We start from the raw sequence: 26,127 nt of genomic DNA, 5'->3' as shown, positions 1-26,127 counted from the left end.
GGTTTTTTTTCCACCCAGATTTGGTGCAGAAATGGGCTGTGCAGCCTGGAGCTGCCCCAGTTAATGCCATGTAAAACAGGTGCTCGTCACTACAGGAAATATTTGTACATTTATATATATATATATATATATATAAAAAAAGCAATACAACCATAAAGAAAAAAAAAATACAACAAGCACAGCTTGATACGATAACATGCCATGAAATGTCATTGGCTTTATAATAATTTACTACAACTTGAAAAATGTTCTTTTATCCACAAGGGATAGGAAATGCTTCCATCTAACATATGGTAAGCATGCAGCAACAATATGTACAACAAAAATTTGGAGCTTGTTTTTTATTCTTTTAAATGGATGATTACAAAGGGAGCATTTGAAAATTCTGATTTTCTTTTTCCTAGCCTGATCTAGGCTTTATTTTGCTTCTTTAAATCTGCAGGGTTGGGTTTTTTTTCCTTAGTTTGGGGAGAATGAGAATTTCTATGTACATCTGCAAAACGCCATGGAGAATACACAGCTTTTACATTTTCCCCCAGCAGGAGGTTTATTGGTTAATTAACCAATTAATTAACCACCTCATTGGCTAACCAGCACTATAAAAATAAAATTCTCGACGCTGTCTTGTGGGAAATCAATTTCCTCCCCAGACATTTGTGAAATGCTGAGGATCTGTGGGGGACAGGGATCTGTGTTCTCTGTCCCAGCGTTCTCACCGTCCGTGGTGGGGACAAATCACAGCAAACCAGACAAACCAGAGCAAACCAGACAAACCAGACCAAACCAGAGCAAACCAGACCAAACCAGACCAAACCAGACAAACCAGACCAAACCAGAACAAACCAGAGCAAACCACAGCAAACCACAGCAAACCAGAATGAACCAGACCAAATCACAGCAAACCAGAGCAAACCAGACCAATCCAGAACAAACCAGACCAATCCAGACCAATCCAAAGCAAACCAGAGCAAACCAGACCAATCCAATCCAAACCAAACCAGACCAAACCAAAGCAAAACAATGAAAACAAACCAACCAAACCAGACCAACCACACAATCACATCCAATCCAATCCAATCTGATCCAAACCAACCTAACCAATCCAATCCAATCCAATCCAATCCAAACCAAACCAAATCCAGCCAAGCCAACCAAACCCAACCAGCCAAACTAAACCCAACCAACCAAACCAGATCATACCATACCAAACCAACCAATCCAATCCAAACAAAATCCAACCAAACCATATCCAATCCAACAAAACCCAACCAAACAAAACCAATCTAAACCAAACCAACCAAATCAACCATACCAAACCAAACCCAAACCAACCAAACCAGACCAAGCCAAACCAACCGTACCAAACCAAACCAACCAGACCAACCAAACCAAGCCAAGCCAAGCCATCCAGGAGCTCTTTGCCTGACCCAATCCTGTCCATCCAAGGGGTCCCACCCCAGCTGCAGTGGGGGCTCCGAGCTTCCCCTGCCCCTGGCAGTGCCCTGGGGGGGCAGGAACTGGGACAGAGGGGTGGGCGAGCAGTACAGGGGGCTGGGGGCTGCTCCGTGCTGCCTGCACACAGAGCAGGGGCTCGGGGGGCACAGACAGAACGGGGGATCAGGGGAGGACAGACAGAACGGGGGATAAGGGGAGGACAGACAGAACGGGGGCTCAGGGGAGGACAGACAGAACAGGGGATCAATGGAGGACAGACAGAACAGGGCCCAAAGGGAGCCCAGCCTTGGCGGCTGCAGCCCCAGCCCCTCAGCACTCCCAGGTCTGTCCCACCTCACCGGGCAGAGGGACGGAGGCACCAGAGCCTCTGCCAGGGGTTCCCTGCCCTCCTTGCCCAAAGGGCCAGGCCGGGTCCCCACTGAGTCCCTTTCCTCCGTTCCCTTTCCTCCTTGAGAGGTTTTTTTCCTTTTTCCCCCTCCTTGTTTTGCTAGAAAAGCTGGAACTGGTTATTTCCAACAGCAGCGCTTAGCAAAGCATTTCTGGTAAGAAACCAACGAGATGAGAACCTTTGCTATTGACAGAACAGCGGCTACAGAGGTGATTTCTGTCCTGGGAGATTTCCAGAGGGAGTTTTGTGGGTTTGGAGGGGCTCAGGGGGCTGCAGGACGCAGGGGATGCTCTGGGCAGAGCAGGGACAGCAGAAATGCAGCAGAAATGCAGCAGAAATGCAGCCAGTGCATTTCTTGGCAGCCTGGCTCCCACCTGGGCTGGGCCAGGGCCACTCTCAGGTGGGAGTGAGGATGATGAGGGCCGAGCAGGGTGAGGGACACGCGGCTCCTCCTCACCCAGAGCTGGGCACGCAGCTGCTACTTGTACAGGAAAGGAAAATAAAGCAAAAATACCCAAAAACCCCCAAAAACCCAAGTGTCCAGGTATGCTCAGGTGAGCACAGGTGTGCCCAGGTGCTCAGGTGTGCCAGGTGAGCCCAGATATGGCAGGTGTGTCCAGGTGCCCAGGTGTCCCAGGTTTCCAGGTGTGCCAGGTGTGCGAGATGTCCAGGTGAGCCAGGTCTGCCAGGTGTCCCAGGTGTGCCCAGGTGTGTCCAGATGCACCCAGGTGTGCCTTCCTGCAGAGGGTCTCGCGGTGGCACAGGGGACCCAGAGGGAGAAGGTTCCAGAAGGGGGCAGGGGGGCGTGGCTGCTGTGCTGCCCCCATTGCAGGGCTGGGGGGGGGGGGGGTGCAGAGGGGAGAAGGTTCCAGAAGGTTCCAGAAGGGGGCGTGGCTGCTGTGCTGCCCCCATTGCAGGGCTGGGGGGGGGGGGGTGCAGAGGGGAGAAGGTTCCAGAAGGTTCCAGAAGGTTCCAGAAGGGGGCGTGGCTGCTGTGCTGTCCCGGGGGGGGGTACAGTACCGAGAGAGCCCCGGGGGGAGCGGGGGGACCCCCCAGGCCCCCTCAGGCCGTGGGGCGGGGCGGGGGCCGGGACGGGGGCGGGGCCCGGGCGGGGGGCGGGGCCTGGGGCGGGGGGGGCAGCGGGGGCAGCGTGGAGGAGGGGGAGGGGGCGTGGGGGGGCGTGGCGGTGTAGGTGGGGGCGGGGCCGGGGGGCGTGTACACGGGCGCGGGGGGCGGGGCGCAGGGGTAGGCGTTGTTCAGGGGGTACTTGGGGGGCGCCCCCGCGTTCTTCACCCGCGTGAAGGTGATGCAGCGGCCCTGGAACGGAGGGGAGAGCGGGGAGTCACTGGGGGGGGAGCTGACATCGCCAGGGAGCTCAGAGACCACCCCCGACCACCACCATGGAGATCAGAGATCACCCTGTCCCACCCCCGACCACCACCATGGAGATCAGAGACCACCCCTGGCACCACCATGGAGCTCAGAGACCACCCTGTCCCAGCCCCGACCACCACCATGGAGCTCAGAGACCACCTGTCCCACGCCTGGCCATCATCCTGGCATGGGATGGACCTCTCAGACCTTCTCATCCCAGCCCTGGTACCACCATGGCGTGGGATGGACCCAACAGACCACCCTGTCCCACCCCCATGGAGCTCACAGACCACCCTGTCCCATTCTTGGTACCATCATGGCATGGCTGGGACCCCACAGACCCCTCTGTCCCACCACGCTGGCATGGGATGGAGCTCAAAGACCACCCTGTTCCAGCCCTGACCACCTCCATGGAGCTCACAGACCACCCTGTCCCACCATCCTGACATGGGATGGACCCCCACAGACCCCCCTGTCCTACCCCTGGTACCCCCAAGGCACAGCTGGGACCTCTCAGACCACCCTGTCCCACCACCCTGGCATGGATGGAGCTCTCAGACCCTCCCACCCCTCTCCTTCACCAGCCCCGAGGGAGCTTCAGCTCAGCTGGGCCATTTTCCTGCTCAGAGCAGTTCCTGAAATGCGTCCCCTCCCCATCGGGGTGTCCCCAAACCCCAGCGCTCCTCGGGAGCCAACAAATTCCTTCTCCTGCTCCTCGGTGCTAAGCTACAGTTTGTTGTACGGCTCTAAACAAAACCTTTGCCCTCTGAGCTGTCATTTTCTCCTTTTTTCCCTCACGAGTTCCACCTGCAAGAGATCCCACTGTAAATGCTCGGATGTCAGGACCAGCATTACTGTATCGTGGGCTCATTCCTTTGGATATGAAATCATCCCAAAAGGCACCAGAGCATTTCTGGAGCCTTTCTTTGCTTTTGGCCTGCTGAGCATTTTCTGTTTTACTCTTTCCTCTCCCAAAGAAAATGTTTTTCCTGGTGGAATAAAAAAAGCCCAAATGGAGCAGATTTTTGGGGGATTTCTGCAGGTTTTGAATGCCCTCCCTGCAGTGCCCAGGCTGGGCACAGGGAGGAGGATGAGGAGGGTGAAGGGTTCAGAGGAGCTGCTGTGGAGGGGACACAGAGAGCCCCAGACAGCTGTGCCAGCTGTGCATGGGGGAAACATCTGCCTGGGAGGGGAAAGGGCTCCAAAAAGCCCAAAATCAGAGATTTCACAGTGCCTTGGACAGCCCAAAATCAGAGATTTCCCAATGCCCTGAACAGCCCAAAATCAGAGATTTCAGAGCCTTGAACAGCCCAAAATCAGAATGATTTCCACAGTGTTTGGTCAGGAATAATTCCTGCAAGGTTTCGTGAGGAATAATTCCTACAGCTTTTGGTCAGGAATAATATATAACATATAACACATAATATATAATAATGTATAATATATAGTATATAGTACATAATATATAATATATAATTGGCAGAGGTGATCAGAGGTGGCAGAGGAGGTGACAGTGGTGACAGAGGAGGTGACAGAGGTGGCAGCCATTGCTGCCAGGCTCTGCAGGTCCATACCTTGTCCCCGGGCTGCGGGCGCATCACGGACACGCGGTCGTAGCCTTTCCTCAGCAGCACCCAGAGCGCGTCCAGCTTGCCCTGGGGGGACACAAACGGGGGGTTTGTCCTGCCCAGCACTCAGGTGTGAGACAGATCTGTCAGGTGTGTGACAGATGTGTCAGGTGTGTGACAGATGTGTCAGGTGTGGCAGGTAACAGCACTCAGGTGTGAGATAACAGCACTCAGGTGTGTCAGATCTGTCAGGTAACAGCACTCAGGTGTGTTAGATCTGCCAGGTGTGGCAGGTAACAGCACTCCTCCCTGGAAATGGGGATGACAAACCCCAGCGAGGGCAGCAAAGCCTGTGTGAGTGCCTGGCACAGGGCTGAGGGTGGCAGTGTGAGCTGGGGAAGGGCTCAGTGTCCCCACCCTGAGCTGACTCTGCCCCAGGCCTGGGACGGGCACAGCTCACGTTTGGGGGGTTTGGGGGGACCCCAGGCCCCTGGTGTGGGACCCTGACTCCCTTTCATGGGGCAGAGCCCTTCTGTTCCCGTTCCAGGGATCCCAAATCCCCTCTGGGGTCTCCCTGGTGCTGCAGGGGTGGAGCAGACACGAGAAATGACTGCATGGAACTCGTTTCAAAGGATGTGGGGGGAAAACTTCCCGAGGCGAGAGCCAGGAAAGTCAGGGATGCTCAGAGGGAGAGGCAAGAAACCTCTGTGTCAGATTCTCCTGTGTTTGGGCCCAGAGCTGCCCAGAGCTGAGGGAAACCACCCCTTGTGCTCCAAATCCTTCTCCTCCATCCCTTCTGCTCCAAATCCTTCTCGTCCAACCCCTTCTGCTCCAAATCCTTCTGCTCCATCCCTTCTGCTCCAAGCCCTCTCCCCTGTGCAGCAGAGCTGCTGCGAGCCCTTGATCTCCTGTCCACCCTGACAGCTCCAGAAATGAGCACCTTCCCCTTCCATTTCTCCTTCAGGAAACCAGAGGCAAAGCGACGACTTTCCATGGAACACATTTAAAAAAAAAAAAAAAATTCCTTTTTTACTCTGCAGTCCCAGTTTCTGCCATGGTTTTTGGGGAAAGCCAAGAGCTCCATCTCTGGGAGCCTGTGAGACATCTGGGTGGAAGGGAGGGAGCGTGCATCATGGAAAGGATGATGGCTGGAGACACGGGATGGCAAAGCTCGCTCCTGGCAGCAGAAAGCCTCCTGTGCTCTCCATGCATGGGCTGGGGCTCCTCCACAGCTCCAGCACGAGGTCACTTGGAGGAATAAAAAATAAAAATATGCAAGGTCTGAAGGCAAACAAAGCCTCGAGTCCTGCTGGATCTGGAGCCCAGAGAGAAGAAACGCTCGGGGCAGATGACAAATGAAGGAGTGCACGGCTCCAGCCCTGGAATTTCCTCTGGATTCGTGGTGAACTCAGCCCTGCACTGACCCTGAGTTACCCCAGTGCTCCTGGGACCTGCTGGGGTCAGGCACAGGCACCTTGGAGCTGTCTGTGAGCCCAGGTGGCCACGGCAGCTTGGGGAGCTGAGACAGAAGGGACAGGGGCTGGAGAAGGGACAGGGACACACGGCCAGGCAGTGCTGAGGGGCTGGGATCCACCTGGGATCCACCTGGCAGTGCTGGGAACCACCTGGGATCCACCTGGGATACACCTGAGCTTTCCCTGGCAGTGCTGAAATCCACCTGGCACTCACCTGGGATCCATCTGGGATCCACCTGGAATACACCTGGCAGTGCTGAGGTGGCTGGGAAATGACATTTTAAATGTCATTCCAACAAAAGGATCTGCTGGTGCCACCCTGGATGTGAGCACGGAGCACAACACCTGGCAGTGAGCACACCCCACAACACCTGGCAGTGAGCACACCCCACAGCAGAAGGATTTTCTGCTGCTGCTGGTGCCACCCTGGATGTGAGCACAGAGCACAACACCTGGCAGTGAGCACACCCCACGGCAGAAGCACCTGGCGCCCCGGGCTCACCTTGATGGGCGAGTACCACCTGTGCGGGGCCGAGGCGCGGCGGGTGCTGCTGCCCAGGCTCCGGGGCTCGGGGAACTCGAACTCCTGCTCCGGCATCTTCACCCGCGCGTTCTTGGCCTTCTCCAGCTTGGCGCCTTCCTCCGTGGAGCCCTTCTCGCCCCAGCGCACCTGGAACGGCCAGCGGGGCAGGGATCGGGTGGGACAGGATCAGGGGCAGGTTCAGGGTCAGGGTTAGGGGCAGGATCAGGGTCAGGGTAAGGATTGGGATTGGGATCAGGGTCAGGGTCAGAACCAGAACCAGGGTCAGGGTCAGGATTAGGGGCAGGATCAGGGTCAGCGTCGGGATCAGGATCAAGGTCAGGATCAGGGTCAGGATTGGAATTGGGATCAGGGTCAGGATCAGGTTCAGGGTCAAGATCAGGTCAAGATTAGGGTCAGGGTTAGGATTAGGGGCAGGATCAGGATCAGGATCAGGATCAAGATCATGGTCAGTTCAGTGTCAGGATCAGGGTCAGGATCAGAACCAAGATCAGGGTCAGAGTCAGGATCGGGGTTAGAACCAGGGTCAGAGTCAGGATCAGGATTATGGTCAGATCAGTGTCAGGGTCAGAACCAGGGTCAGGATCAAGATCATGGTCAGATCAGTGTCAGGGTCAGGGTCAGAACCAGGGTCAGGATCAAGATCATGGTCAGATCAGTGTCAGGGTCAGGGTCGGAACCAGGATCAGGTTCAGGGTCAGGCTGTACCACCCCTGCTCCATGAACAGCCCTGCCCCTGGGTGTCCCCAGCTGAATGAACAGCAATGCACAGCCTGGCAGGTTTGGCTCCAGACTGCAGCCCAAACTTTCAGCCTGTCCTTCGTGGTGGTTTATGAGAAATGTGGCAGCGGGGAAGCTTTTCAGGAGAACTGAAACCATCTCCTGGTAACCTGTGTGGCAGTGTCCCAGGCACGGACCAGGACGTTACTGAACTCCATAAATCTGTGTTTGCCTCCCCAATATTCCCACACAAGAATGATCTGGACTCCTGAAAACCTCAGGAAGGTTGTGCCCGGCCCTGAGCCCTGCCTGGGGTCTCCTCACCTCCATCCGCTTGATGCCGCCCACTCCTCGCCCTCCGTAGTAGGAGGCATCCACTGTCGGCCACTTCTTCTTGGGCAGCCCATCATCATCCTCCTCCTGCAAAACACAGCAGGGCTGCAGCTGCCAGGGGAGTGGGCAGGGCTGGGAGGGATGGGAGGGATGGAAAGGGGATAGAAATGGATAGAAAGGAATGAGCAGGGATGGGAAGGGATGGAGAGGGATGGAAGGGATGGGAAGGAACAAGCAGGGATGGAAAGGGATGGGAAGGGATGGGAAGGGATGGGAAGGGATGGGAAGGGATGGGAAGGGATGGGAAGGGATGGGAAGGGATGGGAAGGGATGGGAAGGAACAAGCAGGGATGGGAAGGGATGAACAGGCTCTGAAAAGAATGAGATTTTGGGATGGGAAGGAATGAGCAGGGATGGAAAGGGATGACCAGGGATGGGAATGGATGAGCAGGAGTGGAAAGGAATAGAAAGGGATGGGAAGGGATGGAAGGGATGGACAGGAATGGGAAGGGATGAACAGGCTTTGAAAGGAATGAGATTTTGGGATGGGAAGGAATGAGCAGGGACTGGAATGGGATGAGCAGGGGTAGAAAGGAATGGGAAGGAATGGACAGGGATGGGAATGGATGAGCAGGAATGGAAGGAATGGACAGGGATAGAAAGGAACAAGCAGGGATGGGAATGGATGAGCAAGGATGGGAAGAAACAAGCAGGGATGGGAAGGAATGGAAGGGATGGGAAGGGATGAGCAGTCCCAGGCTGCCTTGTCCTTGCCTAATGATAAATTATTATAATTGTTTGAAATGAGCCTGCCAAAGCCCCAGTGAAATTCAAGGTGTTTTAAATTCCCTGCCAGGTCAGAGTGTGCACTTACAGTGCCTTTCCCTTTAATTCCTACAGCTCAGGCTGTGAACTGGCAAAGCAGAAAAGCAGAGTTCATCAAAAACGTGAAGTATTTCCTGTGAAAAACGTGGAGAGAAAAGAAAAATGGTTCCTCTCTCTTTTTGCTTCTCCTTTCTTTAATTTTTCACAGGGATTTGGCCAAACTCCAAAACTCAGGAGCTTTCCAAAACTGGAAAAGCCAAAAATACTTTGAAATTGAAACTCCCCATCAGGAAAACTGAAAAACTGGGTGGCGGTGGGAAAAAAAATCCAAGAAAAACTCCGGTTTTCAGGGCAACCAAAAGCATTTCAGTTTGTCAAAACACAGAAACCGGGCTGCAAAACGTGGCCTGAGCCAGGGCAAGGGTGAACAACTGGTCACAAGCACCAGGCTCTTCTCCTCAGGGCTGCTCAGGCTCTTTGCTGCAATCCAAAAACTTGATATCGCTGCGTGAAGCTTGCCAGGAGGATTTTTCTTGTTTAAAGAAAAAAAAAAAAGAAAAAGAAAAGGAAAAAAAAAAAAGAAAAAAAAAGGGGGAAAAGGAAAAAAGTAAAAAAAAAAAGAAAAAGGAAAAAAAGAAAACAAAAAGAAAAACAAAGGAAAAAAAGGAAAAAAAAGAAAAACAAAGGAAAAACAAAGGAAAAAGAAGAAAATAAAGAAAAAGAGAAAAAAGGAAAAAAGAAAGAAAAAGAAAATAAAGAAAAATAAAGAAAAAAGAAAAAAGAAAATAAAAAAAGGAAAAAAAAAGGAAAAAAAAAAGAAAGAAGAGAAACAGGAAGAAAAAGTAAAAAAAAAAGGAAAAAAAGAAAAAAGAAAAAAGAAAAAAAGGAAAAAAGAAAAAAAACGGAAAAAAAAGAAAGAAAAGGGAAAAAAGAAAAAAGGAAAAAAAGAAAAAAAAAGAAAGAAAAAAAAAAGAGAAAAAGTGGAAGCGAAGCCATGGAAATATTTTCCTTCAGCAATTCTCTTTTCTCTCCCTTCAGCCCAGCACAGTCTGGACTGCTCACAACAGGAAATTCCAAGGTTTAGGAGATTTTCCCCACAGGCCCTGCGGGCCCGGGGCGCGGAGCGCAGCCACAAACAAAGGAGCCCGGGCTGGTGCAGCCGGGGCCGTTGGCATCTCTGCCAGGGCAGGGCAGGGCAGGGTCTGCAGCCCCAAAAACGCCCCCAGAGCCCCGGCCTGCCCCCCCCGGCTCCGCGCCCACCGCACTGGGGGAGCCGGGAACGGCTGCGAGAGGCAGGAGCAGGAAAACACCCCAATTTCACCTCCAGCCCCCAATTTGGGCTGACCTCGCCCCCTGCCCGCCCCAGCCGCGCTCTCTCCGCCTGGGGTCGGTACCTGAGGAGCCCCAGCCCCACAAGCAGCCCCAGGGGCGTTTGAGGATGCTGGGAACGGGCTGAGCAGGGGCTGGCGCCCTCCCAGCGCCACAATCTGCTTTAGATGGAGCCAGGGTTTCTTTTCAGAGCTGCGTTGCACAGTCAGGGAAGTGCTGGGTTGCACAAAACAAAGATGTGTGTTTATCTCGGGGGCCAGGCTCTGCATGCTGTGACCCTGACCTGAGGGAACCTCGTCTGTGGGTAACACGAGGATAATTCGGGCTCCAAAGGGACAGCTGAACCACTCAGGGTAAGAACTCAAATTTGGCCAGATATTAAAAAAAAATTAAAAAAAAAAAAATTGGACAACTTACCCCTCTCCCCACCCTTATAATTATTTTCCCAGTTGTCCCTGCAGCGCCTGAATTTTGTCAGAATTCAGCATTTATGGAGAGCTCTGCCGGCACCGAGGGCTGAGCCACGGCACGGCAATCGCCGCTCTGTGTGGGAGATTCCTCATTGAATTTTGGTGTGGGATTTTAGTTCAGGACTCCTTCCTGCCACCCCTGGAGCCATCCCAAACCCCATGGCCGCCCCTTGGTGACACTTTGGGGACACCCTGGCGTTCCCAGGGAGCTGGGGAAGGCTTTGGTGCCTTTGAAGGATCCCAGAACCTTCTCCTCTGCGGCCTGGACACCTCCAGCTTCATCCGAGCTCACCCTCGAGACACAAACATGAAACTGAAATTCGGTTATGAAGCCGCAAATTGGTTACGAAGCTGAAATTTGGTTATGAAACTGAAATTTGGCTGTGAAGCTGAAATTTTGCCAGGACACTGAAAATTGGCCAAGACACTGAAATTCATTTCAAATTCATTTGGCTCTGAAACTGAAATTTGGCTCTGAAGCTGAAATTTGGCTATGAAATAGAAAATTGGCCATGAAACTGAAATTTGGCCATGAAACTGAAATTTGGCCATGAAGCTGAAATTTGGTTATAAAACTGAAAATTTGTTATGAAACTGAAATTTGGCTGTGAAGCTGAAATTTGGCTGTGAAACTGAAATTTGGCCATGACACTGAAATTCATCTGAAATTCATTTGGCTGTGAAACTGAAATTTGGCTATGAAGCTGAAATTTGGCTATGAAATTGAAAATTGTCCATGACACTGAAAATTGGCTGTGAAACTGAAATTTGCTGTGAAACTGAAATTTGGCCATGAAGCAGAGTTCAGTGAAACCTCTGAGAGCAGAGCTGCCTCCCCTCCTTGTCAGAGTGCAATGTATTCTCCTTCCTCCTGTGGCCTTCAGCTCCCAAACCTGCTGATGCAAGAATTCCTTTTTTGGTTTTATTTTCTTTTTTTGTGTGGTTTTTTTTCGTCTTTTATGGCCAAGGATTTCGTGAGAAGGAAAGAATCCAACTGTAATCCAAGTGTAACCCTGCTGCTGCAGGGGAAGGGGGATGTCTGCGAGCTGAAAAATGGATTGTAGGAAATCAACCCCATCTCCTCTTTGGAGCGAAACAGAAAATCCTGAGCCAAGATTTTGGCAAAGTCAGAGTTAAACACAGGCTCAGGGGCTGCGTGTGTGAATCACACCTGAGCGCTCCGGCCAGGTGAGGAGGGATGGGCTGAGCTCTCCTTTGCTACCTGGATTTAATCACCTTTTCTGGGGTGATTTAATCACTTTTTCTGAGGACACTGACCAAAACCTTGTCCCCTAAGGGTCACTCACCTCGCTGTCCTCTGCAGGAGGAGGGGGAGGCTCCTTGATGATCTGGAAGATTAAAGAGAAAGAGAATCATAAATTGGTGTTTTGTTCCTCAAACGCTGCTCCAGCCCTCTGTCACTCAGGGGTGTCCCAAAGCCACGGGGACATCCCCAGTGGCTATGACATTTTTCTGAAAAATCCTTTCTTTAGTTATATAAATATAAAATTAAAATAAACTTAAAACTATAAATATAGAAATACAAAATATTAAATATATTTATATTTATATAAATATAAAAAAAATTACAATAAACCTAACCATAAAGATATAATATAAATATATAATAGAAATATAAATATTTTATATATAAATATATATATGTATATCTATTTACATATACATCTGTTTACATATACATCTATTTACCTAATACATTATACATATATTTACATATATACATCTATTTACATCCCCAGTGACAGTCTGTAGCTATATTTTCTAAAAAAAAATCCTTTCTTTATCTATATAAATATAAAATTTAAAAAACATAAAACTATAAATATAAATATAGAAATACAAAATATTAAATATATATTTATGTGGATAATAAAATAAAATAAACCAAAACAGATAGATAGAATATAAATATATAAAGATATATTTTTATAAACAGATGAATAAATATTTATATTTATATTTTATTTTATTACATTATATTATATATAAATATATAATATTATTATATTATATAATTATATATTTATGTATGTGTATAAATGTATATTTATATTTTATTTTCATAAATATATATACATATATTCACATATTTATGAATATAAAAATATAAATATAATATAAATATATAAATAGAAGAATAAATATTAAAAATAAAAATAAAATAAACACAAAAATAAAAATAAAAATAAAAATAAAAATAAAAATAAAAATAAAAATAAAAATAAAAATGCAGACATGGATCTATGGCTGACTGAGGTTCCCAATGGAGCAGGGAGAGGCTCCAGGATTTCTCCATAGGAACCAGCCCAGGGCTGAGGGTGTGAGCCCATTATTTCATGCAGAAACTTCGCATGCAGGGCTTGGCAGCAGCTGCAGCCAATGGAGCCTCCAAGAGCAACAGAGACTTTCCAAGGGGAGGGCAGGGACAATCATGAAAACTATTGAAACTACCAAAAAACCCTGTGAAAATGACCCAAAATGATCAAAACCGTCTCAATGACCAAAAATGACAAAGACCATGACAATGACCAAAAACGACAAAAGCTACGAAAATGTCCCAAACCAATGAAAACTGTGAAAATTACTCAGAATGATACAGAGTTAAAAATCAGAATAACCCATCCAGTTTTGGTCCAGCAGAGCATCCAAGCACAATTCCTGAGCCAGCACCAGTGCAGATTGCACGCTTGGAATTGAGGCCGTGGCTCATTTCCATACATTTGCATTCCTCCCATGGGCACACACGTACACACAAACTGGCTGATTTCTGCACACAGATCAAGTGTTTTCTGTCACAGGCCAAAACGGGGGGGAAAAAGGACATTCCTGCCATTTTTGGGTGCTTTGCACTTCTCAGAGTGAATTGGCAGCAGGGGTTGGTGAATTTGGACAAGGCTGGAGATAAGGGAGTTCAGTCTCTGTGCCTTTGAGCTGTGTGACCTTTCAAAGTTCAAATTTTACAAAAAAAAAATTCTCATTTCTGACTCGCTGAAGTTCAACTCTTACCAAGAAAAATCTCATTTCTGACTCGCTGCCCAGGCCTTCAAACAGCACAAAGCTTTTCCTTCTCCCCCTTGGGTTCTGACAGCTCCAGCTCCAGGGGCATGAAATCATCATTTTGGGGCACTGAGACTCTCATTTTTGGGGTACCAAGATCCTCATTTTGGGGCTCTGAAATCTTCATTTTGGGGCACTGAGACTCTCATTTTTGGGGTACCAAGATCCTCATTTTGGGGCTCTGAAATCTTCATTTTGGGGCACTGACACCCTCATTTTGGGGCTCACACTGAGCTCCTTGTTTTGGGTCTCAAAAACCCTCATTTTGGGACATTGAGACCCTCATTTTGGGGCACTGAGATCCTAATTTTGGGACATTGAAACCCCTCATTTTGGGGAACTTGAGACCCTCAGTTTGGGACACTGAAATACTCATTTTAGGACATTGAGACCCTTATTTTGGAGCTATACCAAGACCCTCATTTTGGGGCATTCAGACCCTAATTTTAGGACATTGAGACCCTCATTTTGGGCTCCCACTGAGATGGATCACCCCATGGCAGGGCACAGCAATGCCACCACCCAGCTCCAGGCAGGTTTCAAACCCTGGGAATGATGAATTTCCTGCTGCCCTGGGATTTCTGCGGCCGTTCAGGAAAGCAGAGGCTGAGCCCAGAATTTGCAGATCCCAGGAATGTGTCTGGGGTGTTTTCAGTGCTCTCTGAGTGTCCCTGGGGTTTCACATGATGAACGGGGCAATGTGGTTCTTGTCAGCAGAGATGTCGGCTCCAGGATGGGACAGATCATCATTTAAATCCAAGCAAACAGCACAAAATAAGGAATAAAGGACTTTGCCTCTAATTAGGACTGGAGCTTGGAGGCGTGCTGTTAACTGGGCAGATTATTTTTGTCCTTAATTCCCTTCACTCCTCTGGAAAACACCGAATATATATTCTTGCTGTCTCAATAAACAAGGATTTTTAATGGCATTAACCATGATCCATCTGACTAATTTCCTTATTTTTTTCCCCCTTGCATATTTATAGTTTTGACCTCTCAGTCCTGTGACTGCTTCATATTTGAGGTATGAGCTGGGGAAAGGAACATTTCCTTTTTATTTCTGTCCTATCTGCTGTGCCTTCTCCTCGGAGATCTGCTGCTCCACACTTCAAAGCTAAAGCAAGCCTGTCCCAATTTCTTCAGCTGCAACAAAGCACAATCTTCTCCTTAGGGACAGAAATGAAATTTTAGAGGAATGAAAATTTGGAGAAATGGAATTTTGGAGAAATGGAATTTTGGAGAAATTCCCATCCCAGTAAAGGGAGAGAGCATCCCAGTAAAGGGAGAGACCATCCTGCACAGGTATCCAGGGAATCCTCCCATATTTTTGTACCATCCTGCACAGGTATCCAGGGGAATTCTCCCATTTTCTGTAACATCCTGCACAGGTTTCAGGGGAATTCTCCCATATTTTTATAACATCCTGCACAGGTATCCAGGGGAATTCTCCCATATTTTTGTAACATCCTGCACAGGTATCCAGGGGAATTCTCCCATTTTCTGTAACATCCTGCACAGGTTTCAGGGGAATCCTCCCCATATTTTTGTACCATCCTGCACAGGTATCCAGGGAGTCCTCTCATTTTCTGTAAGATTCTGCACAGGTTTCAGGGGAATTCTCCCATATTTTTATACCATCCTGCACAGGTATCCAGGGGGATCCTCCCATATTTTTGTAACATCCTGCACAGGTTTCAGAGGAATCCTCCCATACTTTTGTACCATCCTGCACAGGTATCCAGAGGAATTCTCCCATTTTCTGTAACATCCTGCACAGGTATCCAGGGGAATTCTCCCATTTTCTGTAAGATCCTGCACAGGTATCCAGGGGAGTTGTGCCTGTGCACTGCACCAGGCACAGCCAAGAGCTGTTGTTGTTCTGACCTGCTAAGCAACAATTGCCTCTACTGTAAACTGCAGTTCTGGATTCCAGCCTCACCCCAGAGCCCCTGGGAGGCCAATAAAGCTGGATGCATTTGGAAAGAGCATTCCTCCATGGCCAGGAGCCAGGGGATGCTGGGCTCCAGATAAACCCCAGGGTGAGGGTTTATTATATTGTTGATGCAGCCCCTCCACTCCAGGGATGGAGCTGGCTCGGGCTCTTTCCTGGAGAACTGCTGCACACCGATGACTCCTCTCCAATCACAGAGCGTGCCAAGAGCAATTTCAGCCCTCAGAAATGTGCTTGTCGCTCAGAAACACATTTATCCTCGGCGAGGAAGAGGCTGCTGTGTTTTTTTCCCTTTTTTCCCCTGACACATCCCCAATTATCCCGGAGCCGTCCCCGGGCTGGGATCCAGGGCCATGTCTGTGGTTTGGTGACTCGAGGTTGCAGCTCTGGGCTGTTGTGCAAGGCAGCTCCCGTGCCCTCAGCTCACTCCTGAGAGCCCTGACTGCCCCCTGTTCCATCCTCATCACCCTTTAGCTCTGATTTTACAGAATTCTGGGGTGAGCAGAGCACAGGGAGCCACCCCGGCTGCTGATCCTCAGGATGCCCCACCAGAGAGGTGAAAAAAAGGAGAGAAAGCTCTGCCTCCTCCCCGTGACTGCATTTGCTGAAGGGGTGCTGGTGATTGGTGCCACTTACCACGGTGCAGCAGAGGGGCCAGAACCACCAGAGCAGAGCCAGGGCCAGCAGCAGGAACAGGATCAGCAAGGCAATGGCCAGGATGGTGCCATCAGACTGGGGAGAGCACAGAGAGCACAGAGTGTGACACCTGTGACACCCCTGACACACCTGAGACATCCCAGTGACACCCCTGAGACACCTGTGACCTGTGAAACCCTGATACCTGTGACACCCCGACACACCTGTGACACCCCTGACACACCTGTGACACCCCTGACACACCTGGCATCTGCAGAAGGAACTTCTGGAGAACCTGGACCAAGACAACCTCATCTTTGCCCAGGAGCACAACCAACGCGGAATGAAGAGGGAAAAACGAGGACGGGGCTTGATAATAACCTAAAGCTGGAATTGGGCAATGAACTCCAAGATGTAAATGGAGCAGAATTATAAAAGTGACAGATCCTGTGACCTGTCGTGAATTTGGGCCCATTTTGGTTCATCTTGGGTTCATTTTGTGCCCATTTTGGTTCATCTTGGGTCCATTTTGTGCCCATTTTGGTTCATCTTGGGTGCAGCCCTGGCAGGGCTCTTGTGCTGCCCCAGGTGGATCCACAGATAATAAATTTTAATAAATTCCTGCTTTATTCCTAAACTGTGCTCTAGCCCAGCCTCCCCAAGCCTGTCCCAGCCCAGACCTGGAGCCTGAAGGCTTGGCCACCTCGTGGCACACAAGACACCCAAAATGTCACAATGCCACACGTTCCAAGCCCCCTTTCAGTTAAACCCCAGGAGCATTTTGGGGACCCCAACTCACACAGTGCGTGCTGGAGATGATGACGGAGCTGGAGATGAAGCTCAGCCCATCGTTCATGCTCACTTGCAGAGCTGCTTCCCTGGAAAAAGCAGAAACAGGTCAGGGCAGCTCCTGGCCAGCCCTCTGTCTGGTGCCCTGGGTGCTCAGAAATCCTCTTGGACAGGCGATTCCCACTGCTGCAGGGCACAGCTGGCACTGAGCACCAGGGTATGGCAGCTTGGGGTCAAATAAGAGAGAAACAGAACTCAGGGATGAGACCCAGCCCCATCTCCCCATGGGCAGGGTGTTCAGCTGGTACAGAACATCACAGGATGGCAGCTTGGGGTCAAATAAGAGAGAAACAGATTTCAGGGATGAGACCCAGCCCCATCTCCCCATGGCCACGTGAATTTTGGGGCAGCAAAACCTACATGCCAACTTCCCTGAGCACAGGTGCTGGGCACAGCAGGTAGGTGTCCTCCACCACGAAAGGCTTCTCATCTGCAGAGGGGAACAGGGGGGTTAGAGCCACATCACCCACACAGGCCTCAAGGAGAAAATTAAATGAGGGCTTTCCTTGCCATTGGTGCATAAACGAGATGGGGGTGAGGACATTGGGATGTCTGTACATTACAGAAATTAGGAAATAGGTGAATCAGGATTAGGTAAATCAGGATATCTGTACATTACAGAAATCAAGATATAGGTACATTAGGATATCTGTACATTACATAAATTAGGATATCTCTACATTAGAATATCTGTACGTTACACAAATTAGGATATAGGAACATTAGCATATAGGTAAATTAGGATATATGTACATTATAGAAGTTAGGATATAGGAACATTAGCATATAGGTAAATTAGGATATCTCTACATTACAGAAATTAGGATATAGATACATTAGCATATCTGTATATTAGGATATCTGTACATTATAGAAGTTAGGATATAGATACATTAGGATATAGGTACATTAGAATGTCTGTACATTACAGAAATTAGGATATCTCTACATTAGGATATCCGTACATTACAGAAGTTAGTAAATAGGTAAATTAGGATATAGGTACATTGGGATATCTGTACATTACAGAAATCAGGATATTCGTACCTTGGGATATCTGTATATTAGGATATCTGTACATTACAGAAGTTAGGATATAGGGGTATTAGGATATCAGGAATATTAGGATATAGGTACATTAGGATATCGGTACATTACAGAAGTTAGGATATCTGTACATTAGGATATCTGTATATTAGCATATCTGTACATTATGGAAAATGCTGCATTTTAAGGCAGAAGCCTCTGACCCTCAGCTAAACCTTCCAGCCTGAATCTCACTGCTGTAAAAGTGATGGGAGAAACTCCCCAGAGCGTGAGGAGCCCTGGGTGATGCTCCTGCTCTGCAGCCTGGAGCCAGAGCTCTGTGCCCCTGGGGACAATGGGGACACTGGGGCTGCCCACCCCTGTCCCAGCCCTCTGGGCAAGCTGGGCTCTCCTCACCCTGATCTATGAGCATATCATGAATTTATCACGTTGTCTCGGCACACAAGCCAAGAAAACGGCGATCAGTGTCTTGTTTTCCCTTTGCTGAGGAGGCGAGGCCAAACCTGCTCCGTGCCAGCACCCACACAGCAAAAGCTGCTCCGTGCTGCCAGGCCTTGCACTCGGCTCTCTCAGGTTTCTGTTTCTGTTCCTGCCCCTGCCCGCTGCCATCAGCCCCTCTGGGAGCTTTATCGAGCTCCAGGCACAGATCAGTGTGTGTGGAGGCTGTTTTGTGCTCGGCCGCAAAAACGAGCTGTGCTCCAAACAAAGGAGCATCCATTTGGATTGCATAACTCGGCCTGAAAGCTCACCCAGGGACAGCAAACAAAGCAGGGCTCTCATCCCTGCTCGGCTGCAGGGCAGATTCCTGCACCCCGGAGAGGGGCTGGCTGTAAAACCCCCCCAAAACGACCCAAACTGGCTCTGAGCAGAGCGCAGGAGGGTCAAACCTCCCCAAAAAAGCCAATTCTGGGCTCTGTGGGTGCCCCTCCAAGCAGGCTCCTGGCCCTGCTCAGACCCTGCAGTCCTATCCCAGTGCTCCTGCACCTGAGCAGCTCAGGGCAGCCTGGAAAACCCATCACTCCCAGCAAGAGAAATCATTCCTTGTGCCGTCAGCAGGGGTGGGACCTTCTGGCAAGGCAGGACCTGCAATATTTCCTGACCACCATCATAAAAAATAAAGCTTTGATGTATGCAGGATGCTTTGGGAGCAAGCCTCAAATAAGAGAGCAAGCTTCAAAAAAACCTCCCCAAAACAACAGCAAAAACAAAACAAAGGGGGGAAAAGGGGGAAAGGAAAGGGATGGGGAAAAAGGGGGAAAATGAAAGGAAAGGGAAGGGGAAAAAAGGGGGAAAATGAAAGGAAAGGGATGGGGAAAAAAGGGGGAAAATGAAAGGAAAGGGATGGGGAAAAAAGGGGGAAAATGAAAGGAAAGGGAAGGGGAAAAAAGGGGGAAAGGAAAGGAAAGGGGGAAAAGGAAAGGGAAGGGAAGGGAAGAGGAAAAGAAAAAGGGGGAAAAGGAAAAAGGGGGAAAAGGAAAGGAAAGGGGAAAAAGGGGGAAAAGGAAAAAGGGGGAAAAGGAAAAAGGGGGAAAAGGAAAAAGGGGACACAAGGAAAAAGGGGACACCCTGCTGCTGAACATTGCTCTGATCACTGCTCTGCTCAGCCAAACACCCCTCTTGCTTTCTGCAGATGTTCCTTTTACTTTATCCTGCACATTCTGAGCCTCTGCTCCCTCACCTGCCCCCTTTCCCTGCCAATAATCCCAATAAAACCCCATTAGCTCATGCTTTAACCTCCGCACGTCCCGGCCCTGCTCGCTGCGCCTCATCTGGGATAATTTAAGGTTTCAGGAACTGTTGGCTTAGTGTTATCTTTATAAATACCTCCCTCCCTGATGCAGTCAGAGGCAAACAAAGGCAGCTGAGCTTTCCAGCCTCCAGGAGGTTTCCATAAAATCCTGGTTCAGCTCTCTCAGGGAGAGGGTTTGGGTTGTGTCCCCCCAGATGAGCCAAAACCCCTCCCTCATTCCCTGCCCCACCCACCAGGGAGCTGCTAAATGAAAGGAAAAATTATACATCTATTTTAAAAAGCTATTAAATTATTATTATAAGCCTATTAAAAATTCTATCAAAGTGAGACATAAACTTTAGGGAATTTAGGAATTTTAGAGGAGCTAAGTTTTTAGCTAGAGATAAGCTTTATTGGAGTTAATTAAAATAAACGGGTAGGCCTTGATGAAGTTAAGAGTTAGTAGTTAACTAATAACTGATTGCTTGTCAACACAATGTTTGGCTAGCTGGGTTTATAATACAGAATTATAAGAGTATATTCTTATAGAAGAATATAGGAATTGATAAATGGCTTCTAGGAACATAAGGCAATTGTTTTTTAGGAACGCGAGACAATTGTTTTTAGGAACAAAAGACAATTGTGGCCTCCTCTGTTCTGAAACCAACTGAAAATGGGGAATGGGAGCTCTACCAAGGGTTCATTTGTCATATTTGCATTGAAAAGGTAGAAAGGTCAGAAGGAGGAAGACTTCATTTACTTCCTCATTTTGGGACCCCCTCCCCATGAAAGGGACCCATTTCAAGGGACAAACCACACATGCTTAATGACTTTTGAACTAATTACCATATGGAGCAGGGGATGGGATGTACCAAAGTCATGAATATGTATTTGTATTTTGGGTATTCAATACTTGTATAGAATAAAAGGGCTCTGTAATCACCTGTAAATTGGGTGTGTATTTGGGAGTTAGCCCACAATAAACACACACTTTCTAACTTTAAGCTGTCAGAGAGTTCTTGCCCGTCACAGCTGGGTATCAGCACTAGACATCCATGCCAATATCCCTATTTTTTTAATCAATCAGGAGAATTTCAGTGCTCCTTACTGAGGGTGAGGGTGTCGTTGATCCTGAAGCTGCACAGCACCCTGTCCACGTTGCGGGCGTGCCGGAACCCGTTCCCCCTGACCACCACCTGGAAGGACTCTGCCAAAACAGCCAGCGTCAGCAAAACCAGCCACAAACACCAGGGGTTGTGTCCAAAAAGGAGACACAGGAGCACTCTGATTTATTCCAATAAAGGGAGAGCCCATGGGGCATCCCCTGGTCTCTCAGATTTTTGGAGGATGCAGCCTCCCTTTTTATCCCAACTTCCCTTCTCTCTTCCCCCATTTCTGATGTACTTGAGAGGTTCAGACCTTCTGATATGCCTGATACTGAAGATTTCCCTCTACTGTGAAACCCTTCTTTTAATTTTTAATTTTTGCTAGGAAAATTAACCCACAAACACCAGGGGTTTGTGTCCAAAAAGGAGACAGAGGAGCTCTTTGATTTATTCCAATAAAGGGAGAGCCCATGGGGCATTGCCCTGGGATCTCCGATTTTTGGAGAACGCAGCTGCTCTTTTTATCCCAATTTCCAGCCACATTTCCCTTCTCTCTTTCCTCATTTCTGGGGTACTTGAGGTTCAGACTTCCTGATCCCAAAGATTGCCCTCTAATGCACAACCCTCCCTTTTAATTTTTAATTCTTACAGAATTTAGGGGTTTTTATTCCCCATTGCTTCTTCCATCTTTAACGCCCAATTTCATTTATCAGCAACCCCAAAGTTTATTTGTAAAAGCAAATATCCTTTTCCATTCACCAATCAGTGGAATCCTTCCCATTATTCCTTTCATTTCTCAATGCTGGTTTTATCCACCACAGTTTGTAAAGACAAACCCCTCATTCCTCTCAGGCAGGAATTTAGGCCTTTTCTGTAAGAAAAATCCCATTTGACACCACTTGGCAGAAGTGGGGCAGTGCAAACTGCCCTGAAAGAGAAATCCACCCCAAAATAAAGGTGAGATTTGGTAATTGGTGAATGTGGCGCTCTCCAGCAGTTAGAGATGGACTGAACATTGCATTTTGGGCAACAAGGAGAATGTGGGCTGGTTCAGACTCACCCCCTGCACAGATGCTGGAGGGCTCTGCTGCCAGGATCTCTATGCAGGATTTCTTCAGAATCTGAGGGAGACAAAAAGTGAATTCCTCAGCCCGGTTCCCACGGAGACAGAGATGGAAACAGAGATGTGCAAACAGCCCCTGAACCCAGCAGAGCAATCTGCGCTGGGGCACAACCCCAGCCCTGGGCTCCCCACCCTGAACCCCCAAACAGGCCCCAGTGCCCCCTGGGCTGTGCCAGGCTGAGGGTGCCAGGCTGAGGGTGCCAGGCTCTCCCCTGCCCCTTTGTGCCCCATTTTCTGCAATAACTCTGAAATTATTGCTGATTGTCTGCAGCCCCCCAGGGCTGTGGGGGCATCACTCGAGTTTGGACTCAAACATTTCCAGTTTAAGCTGAACTGTTGGGCCAGAGAGTCCTTGGGAGGGCTGGCCCTGCCTTTAAGCACTTTATTGCAGTGATTCGCTTGGCTCAGGCTTGGCTCTCAGGGCAGAGGCATTATTCATTATTTATTCATTTTTATTAATTATTCATTATTCATTATTTATTTATTTTTATGATCTATTATTATTAACTATTATTTTCGATGTTATTATTTATACTTACCATTTATTATTAATTTTTATTATGTTTTATTTATTTATTTCTTATCTATGTTATAATTTATTTATATTATTTCTTTTATTATTTAGCTTTTAGTTATTTTTATTTTATCATGTTATGATTTACTTTTTATTTATTATTCATTTATTATCTATGTTATTAATTATTTTTATTATTTATTATTTTTATTATTTAGTTTTTAGTTATTTATTTTATTATTCTATTATTTATTTATTCTATTCTTTATTTTTATTATCTATTATTATTCATTATTTATTATCTATGTAATTATTTATATTTACTATTTATTGTTTATTTTTATTGAGTTTTATTTATAACGTATTATAACGTATTATAACGTATTATAATGTATTATAACGTATTATAATGTATTATAATGTATTATTATTGTTATTGTTATTGTTATTGTTATTATTATTATTATTATTGTTATTATTATTATTCCTGGGGGGCTCAGCCAAGCTCAGCTCCCAGAGCCCAGCAAACGCCAGCCAAGCATCCTTGGGTGACTCAAACCCAGCACGAAAACCATTTTCCCAACTTTAAACTGAAACATCTGCGAGGGAAGAACAGCAACCAATGCAACAAACCCTGCAAGGAAAAGAGAATTTTTGGGTTTTGTTTATACCTAATTGCAAAAGCTGCTCCTAGAAACATTCAGACAGAAGTTTGAAGGTTTCAAACATTGAGACAGAAGTTTTACTGAGAAAGCAGAGCTGAAAGTACCCAGGGGCTGGAGGATGCTCAGAGCTGGTGCAGCCTGACAGGCGAGGGGAGAGGAGATTGGCAGCAACAAGGCTGTACAGGAACTGTCGAGTGGGGAAAAAGAGAAATCAGCAGCTGAGAACAGAACTGGAGGATCCAAAACAGGAGAATTTAAAGTAGAAGAATTTAAAATAGAAGAATTTTAAAATATGAGAATTTTAAAATAGAATAAGGAAAACCACAGAGACTGTAAAACACAATCAGCACTTTTCAAAATGAAGTAAAGCCCCTCCCATGATTAAATCTGAGACGAACGACCTCTGCCCAGCCATTTACAACCATTCCTGCTGGCTCAGAGGGGGGAACTGCAGGTGGATGATGCAGATCTCCAGTCCAGTCTAACCCCTTTACATGACCATAAAATCTGCCCCTGAACGCTTCCACGGTGCCAACTGCAATATTTATTTTGATTTAGATTAAGTTTCCAAGCACACACCCTGACTCAAAGCGCAGAATTAGTGCAAAAGGACAAAAATTACAATTGCAGCCCAGGGCTCCTTTTGGCAAGGGAAGAGGGAGCTGATTTTCCAGGAATGCAGACATTGTTTGTTATTCTCTGGGTGATCAGTGCCCTCCTTGCCATTCCTTTCACCCACAAACCCTCTTCCCTTCTCCCAGGCTGCTGCAGGGATCCATCCCTGTTCCCTTCCCTCCTTCCCAAAATGGGAATTTTCCCTCCCCTCTCAGCTGGAGCAGCTCCTGGAGGTTGAAAAATCACAACTGGAAGGGGAGGCAGAGCTGGGATTCATTAAAAACAGCTGTGGAGGGAATGCAGGGCTGGGGAGCCAAGCATTGCTCTGGTGGTGGTGGTGTTGTGCTGCTCTCTGAAATAAATGAAATAAATGAAATGCGGCACCTGATTGTCCCAGAGAGCTCAGGCAGTGCCAGGAAAAGCAACAAAGCAGGGCTGGGGTCCATGTGCATGTGAGAGCACTGGGAAAACTGGGGGGAAAAATATGGGGGGAAAAAATGGGGGGGAAAATATGGGGGGGAAACTCTCTTCACAGGGTAGGAAGACAAAGCAATTCCTGCTCTAGCTGGGGACCAAGGACAACCACCCAAATCTCAGGCCCAAGAGCACAAACAATGTGGAATGAAGAGAGAAAACAAGCAGGATGAGACTTCAGAACCTAAATCTGTAATTAGGAAATTAACTCCAATATGTAAATAGAGCAGAACTTGTAAAAGTGACGGACCTTGTGACCTGTTGCCCATTTTGGTTCATCTTGGGGTCATTTTGTGCCCATTTTGGTTCATCCTGGCTCCATTTTGGTTCATCCTGGGTTCATCTTGGGTTCATTTTGCGCCCATTTTGGTCCATCTTGGGCTGCCCAAGGTGGATCCATGGAGGAGATCTTTGAATCAATCCCTGCTTTATTCTGTAACTCTGCTCGAGCCCAGCCTCCCCAAGGCACCACAGGAATGGGGAAACTGGGCCCTATTGACAAATTCCACCCCAAATCAGCATTTGAGCGCAGACCAAGGCTGCTGCCCTTGGCCTGAGTGATCCAGTGAATTATTTTCCAGCAGGCAAACCCAAGCCCAGGAGTGCAACCAGGGGGTGACAATACTCACAGAGTCGATGATGCCCTGCAGGGCCTCAAAGCCATCGTTGACAGGGAACACATGGTCTCTGCTGTCAGCAATCCGGGCCAGCTGCCACAGGGGGACAAACGGAACAGAAATGCAGAGGGGGACATCAATTAGCCTGCAGGCAGGTAATTAACACTTCCCCAGATTAAAAACAAAACCCTCCAATGCTCAGCTGCCCTCTCTGGGGTGCCCCTGTGAGGCAACACAGGGAATAAACCACAGGTGGTTTATTGGGCCGGAAAATGTTTGTCCTGTTAGCCTGGTTGGTTTATAAATCAGGGATTTTTCACATCAGGGATCAGAAAGGATTTGGAGATGAGACAGAACGTGGTTTTCACTGGTACCCAGGGGCTAATGATCTTTAGGGCAAACCGAAAGCAAGTTGGACTCCAAAATCATGGAGGCGTTTTCCAACCTCAACTCTTCCAAAATTCTTTGAAATTGGCCTGATTCAGGTCTCCTGTCCGGACAGGGATTTGCTGCTGGGCCTGTGCTCAGAGAGGAGCCAGGCAGACGCCAGGGGATGCTTTGGGGAGGTTGGAGGGGCTCAGAGGAGCATTGAGAACCTCTGTGGTGATGAGGAGGAGCCTCCTGCGGGCTCCAAGGCTGGGTTCTCACCTGGGTCTCGTTGAAGTCCTTCACCCCCACGCAGTACACGGTGGCCCCCAGGTCCCTGGAGCGGTTGGCCTGCAGGGGACAGGGGCACAGCAGGGTCACCCATGGGGGGGAACCCTTAAAACCACAGAAAAGCTGCAAAGCCAGGCCTCAGAGACAGCAGAACTGCAGCTAGAGCTAAGCAGGAGCCGTGAGATTGGTCAGCAGAAAACTTCTGTGAGATGTAGGAAGTAAGGACAAATGTTGGTTTTACTCTACAAACCCAATTCTTCTCGTTGTTGTTGGATTTAATGCTGCACTTTGGACAGACTGAGAGGGAAAACTCTGTCCATAGCAAAGCCATGCAGAAATTCCCTCTGCCAAGTTTAGATCACCCTGGTTTGACCGGCAAAGGCCAATTGCTCATCTCTGCAGGGAGAATATCCAAAGGAGCATTGGGGATGCTGAGAATGTGTGTTTGAACCCCAGGGATGTTTGTGGCAATGCCAGGCTGGCTGATCTGTAGTTTCTGATGGGGCAGAAGCCACCACCCTCCCTCTGCAGTCCTGACTTTGTGTGAGGGGGGAAAAGCAAAGTGAAAGTGAGAATATTCAGCATTTC

General features: G+C 48.2%; 1 protein-coding gene across 1 annotated transcript in view; it reads right to left on the bottom strand.

The window, feature by feature from the left end:
• Positions 1 to 389: 389 nt before the first annotated feature.
• ANTXR1 (ANTXR cell adhesion molecule 1) overlaps positions 390 to 26,127 on the bottom strand; it is a 36,802-nt gene continuing 11,064 nt past the window's right edge. Inside the window, exons 7-18 of the mRNA XM_074559149.1 lie at positions 25,531 to 25,599; positions 24,895 to 24,975; positions 21,935 to 21,995; positions 20,877 to 20,975; positions 17,353 to 17,422; positions 16,943 to 17,021; positions 16,144 to 16,239; positions 11,786 to 11,827; positions 7,846 to 7,941; positions 6,763 to 6,930; positions 4,792 to 4,872; positions 390 to 3,160 (exon numbers count right to left, since the gene is read on the bottom strand). Of these exons, the coding sequence (XP_074415250.1) occupies positions 2,906 to 3,160; positions 4,792 to 4,872; positions 6,763 to 6,930; positions 7,846 to 7,941; positions 11,786 to 11,827; positions 16,144 to 16,239; positions 16,943 to 17,021; positions 17,353 to 17,422; positions 20,877 to 20,975; positions 21,935 to 21,995; positions 24,895 to 24,975; positions 25,531 to 25,599 (1,197 nt within the window). The 3' untranslated portion in view covers positions 390 to 2,905. The remainder of the gene's footprint in view (positions 3,161 to 4,791; positions 4,873 to 6,762; positions 6,931 to 7,845; positions 7,942 to 11,785; positions 11,828 to 16,143; positions 16,240 to 16,942; positions 17,022 to 17,352; positions 17,423 to 20,876; positions 20,976 to 21,934; positions 21,996 to 24,894; positions 24,976 to 25,530; positions 25,600 to 26,127) is intronic.

This window comes from Zonotrichia albicollis, chromosome 26 (genome assembly GCF_047830755.1).
Source record: "Zonotrichia albicollis isolate bZonAlb1 chromosome 26, bZonAlb1.hap1, whole genome shotgun sequence".
NCBI classification, from domain to species: domain Eukaryota; kingdom Metazoa; phylum Chordata; class Aves; order Passeriformes; family Passerellidae; genus Zonotrichia; species Zonotrichia albicollis.
The sequence above is the reverse complement of the archived record's forward strand: the minus strand, read 5'-3'. Positions and strand labels throughout refer to the sequence as shown.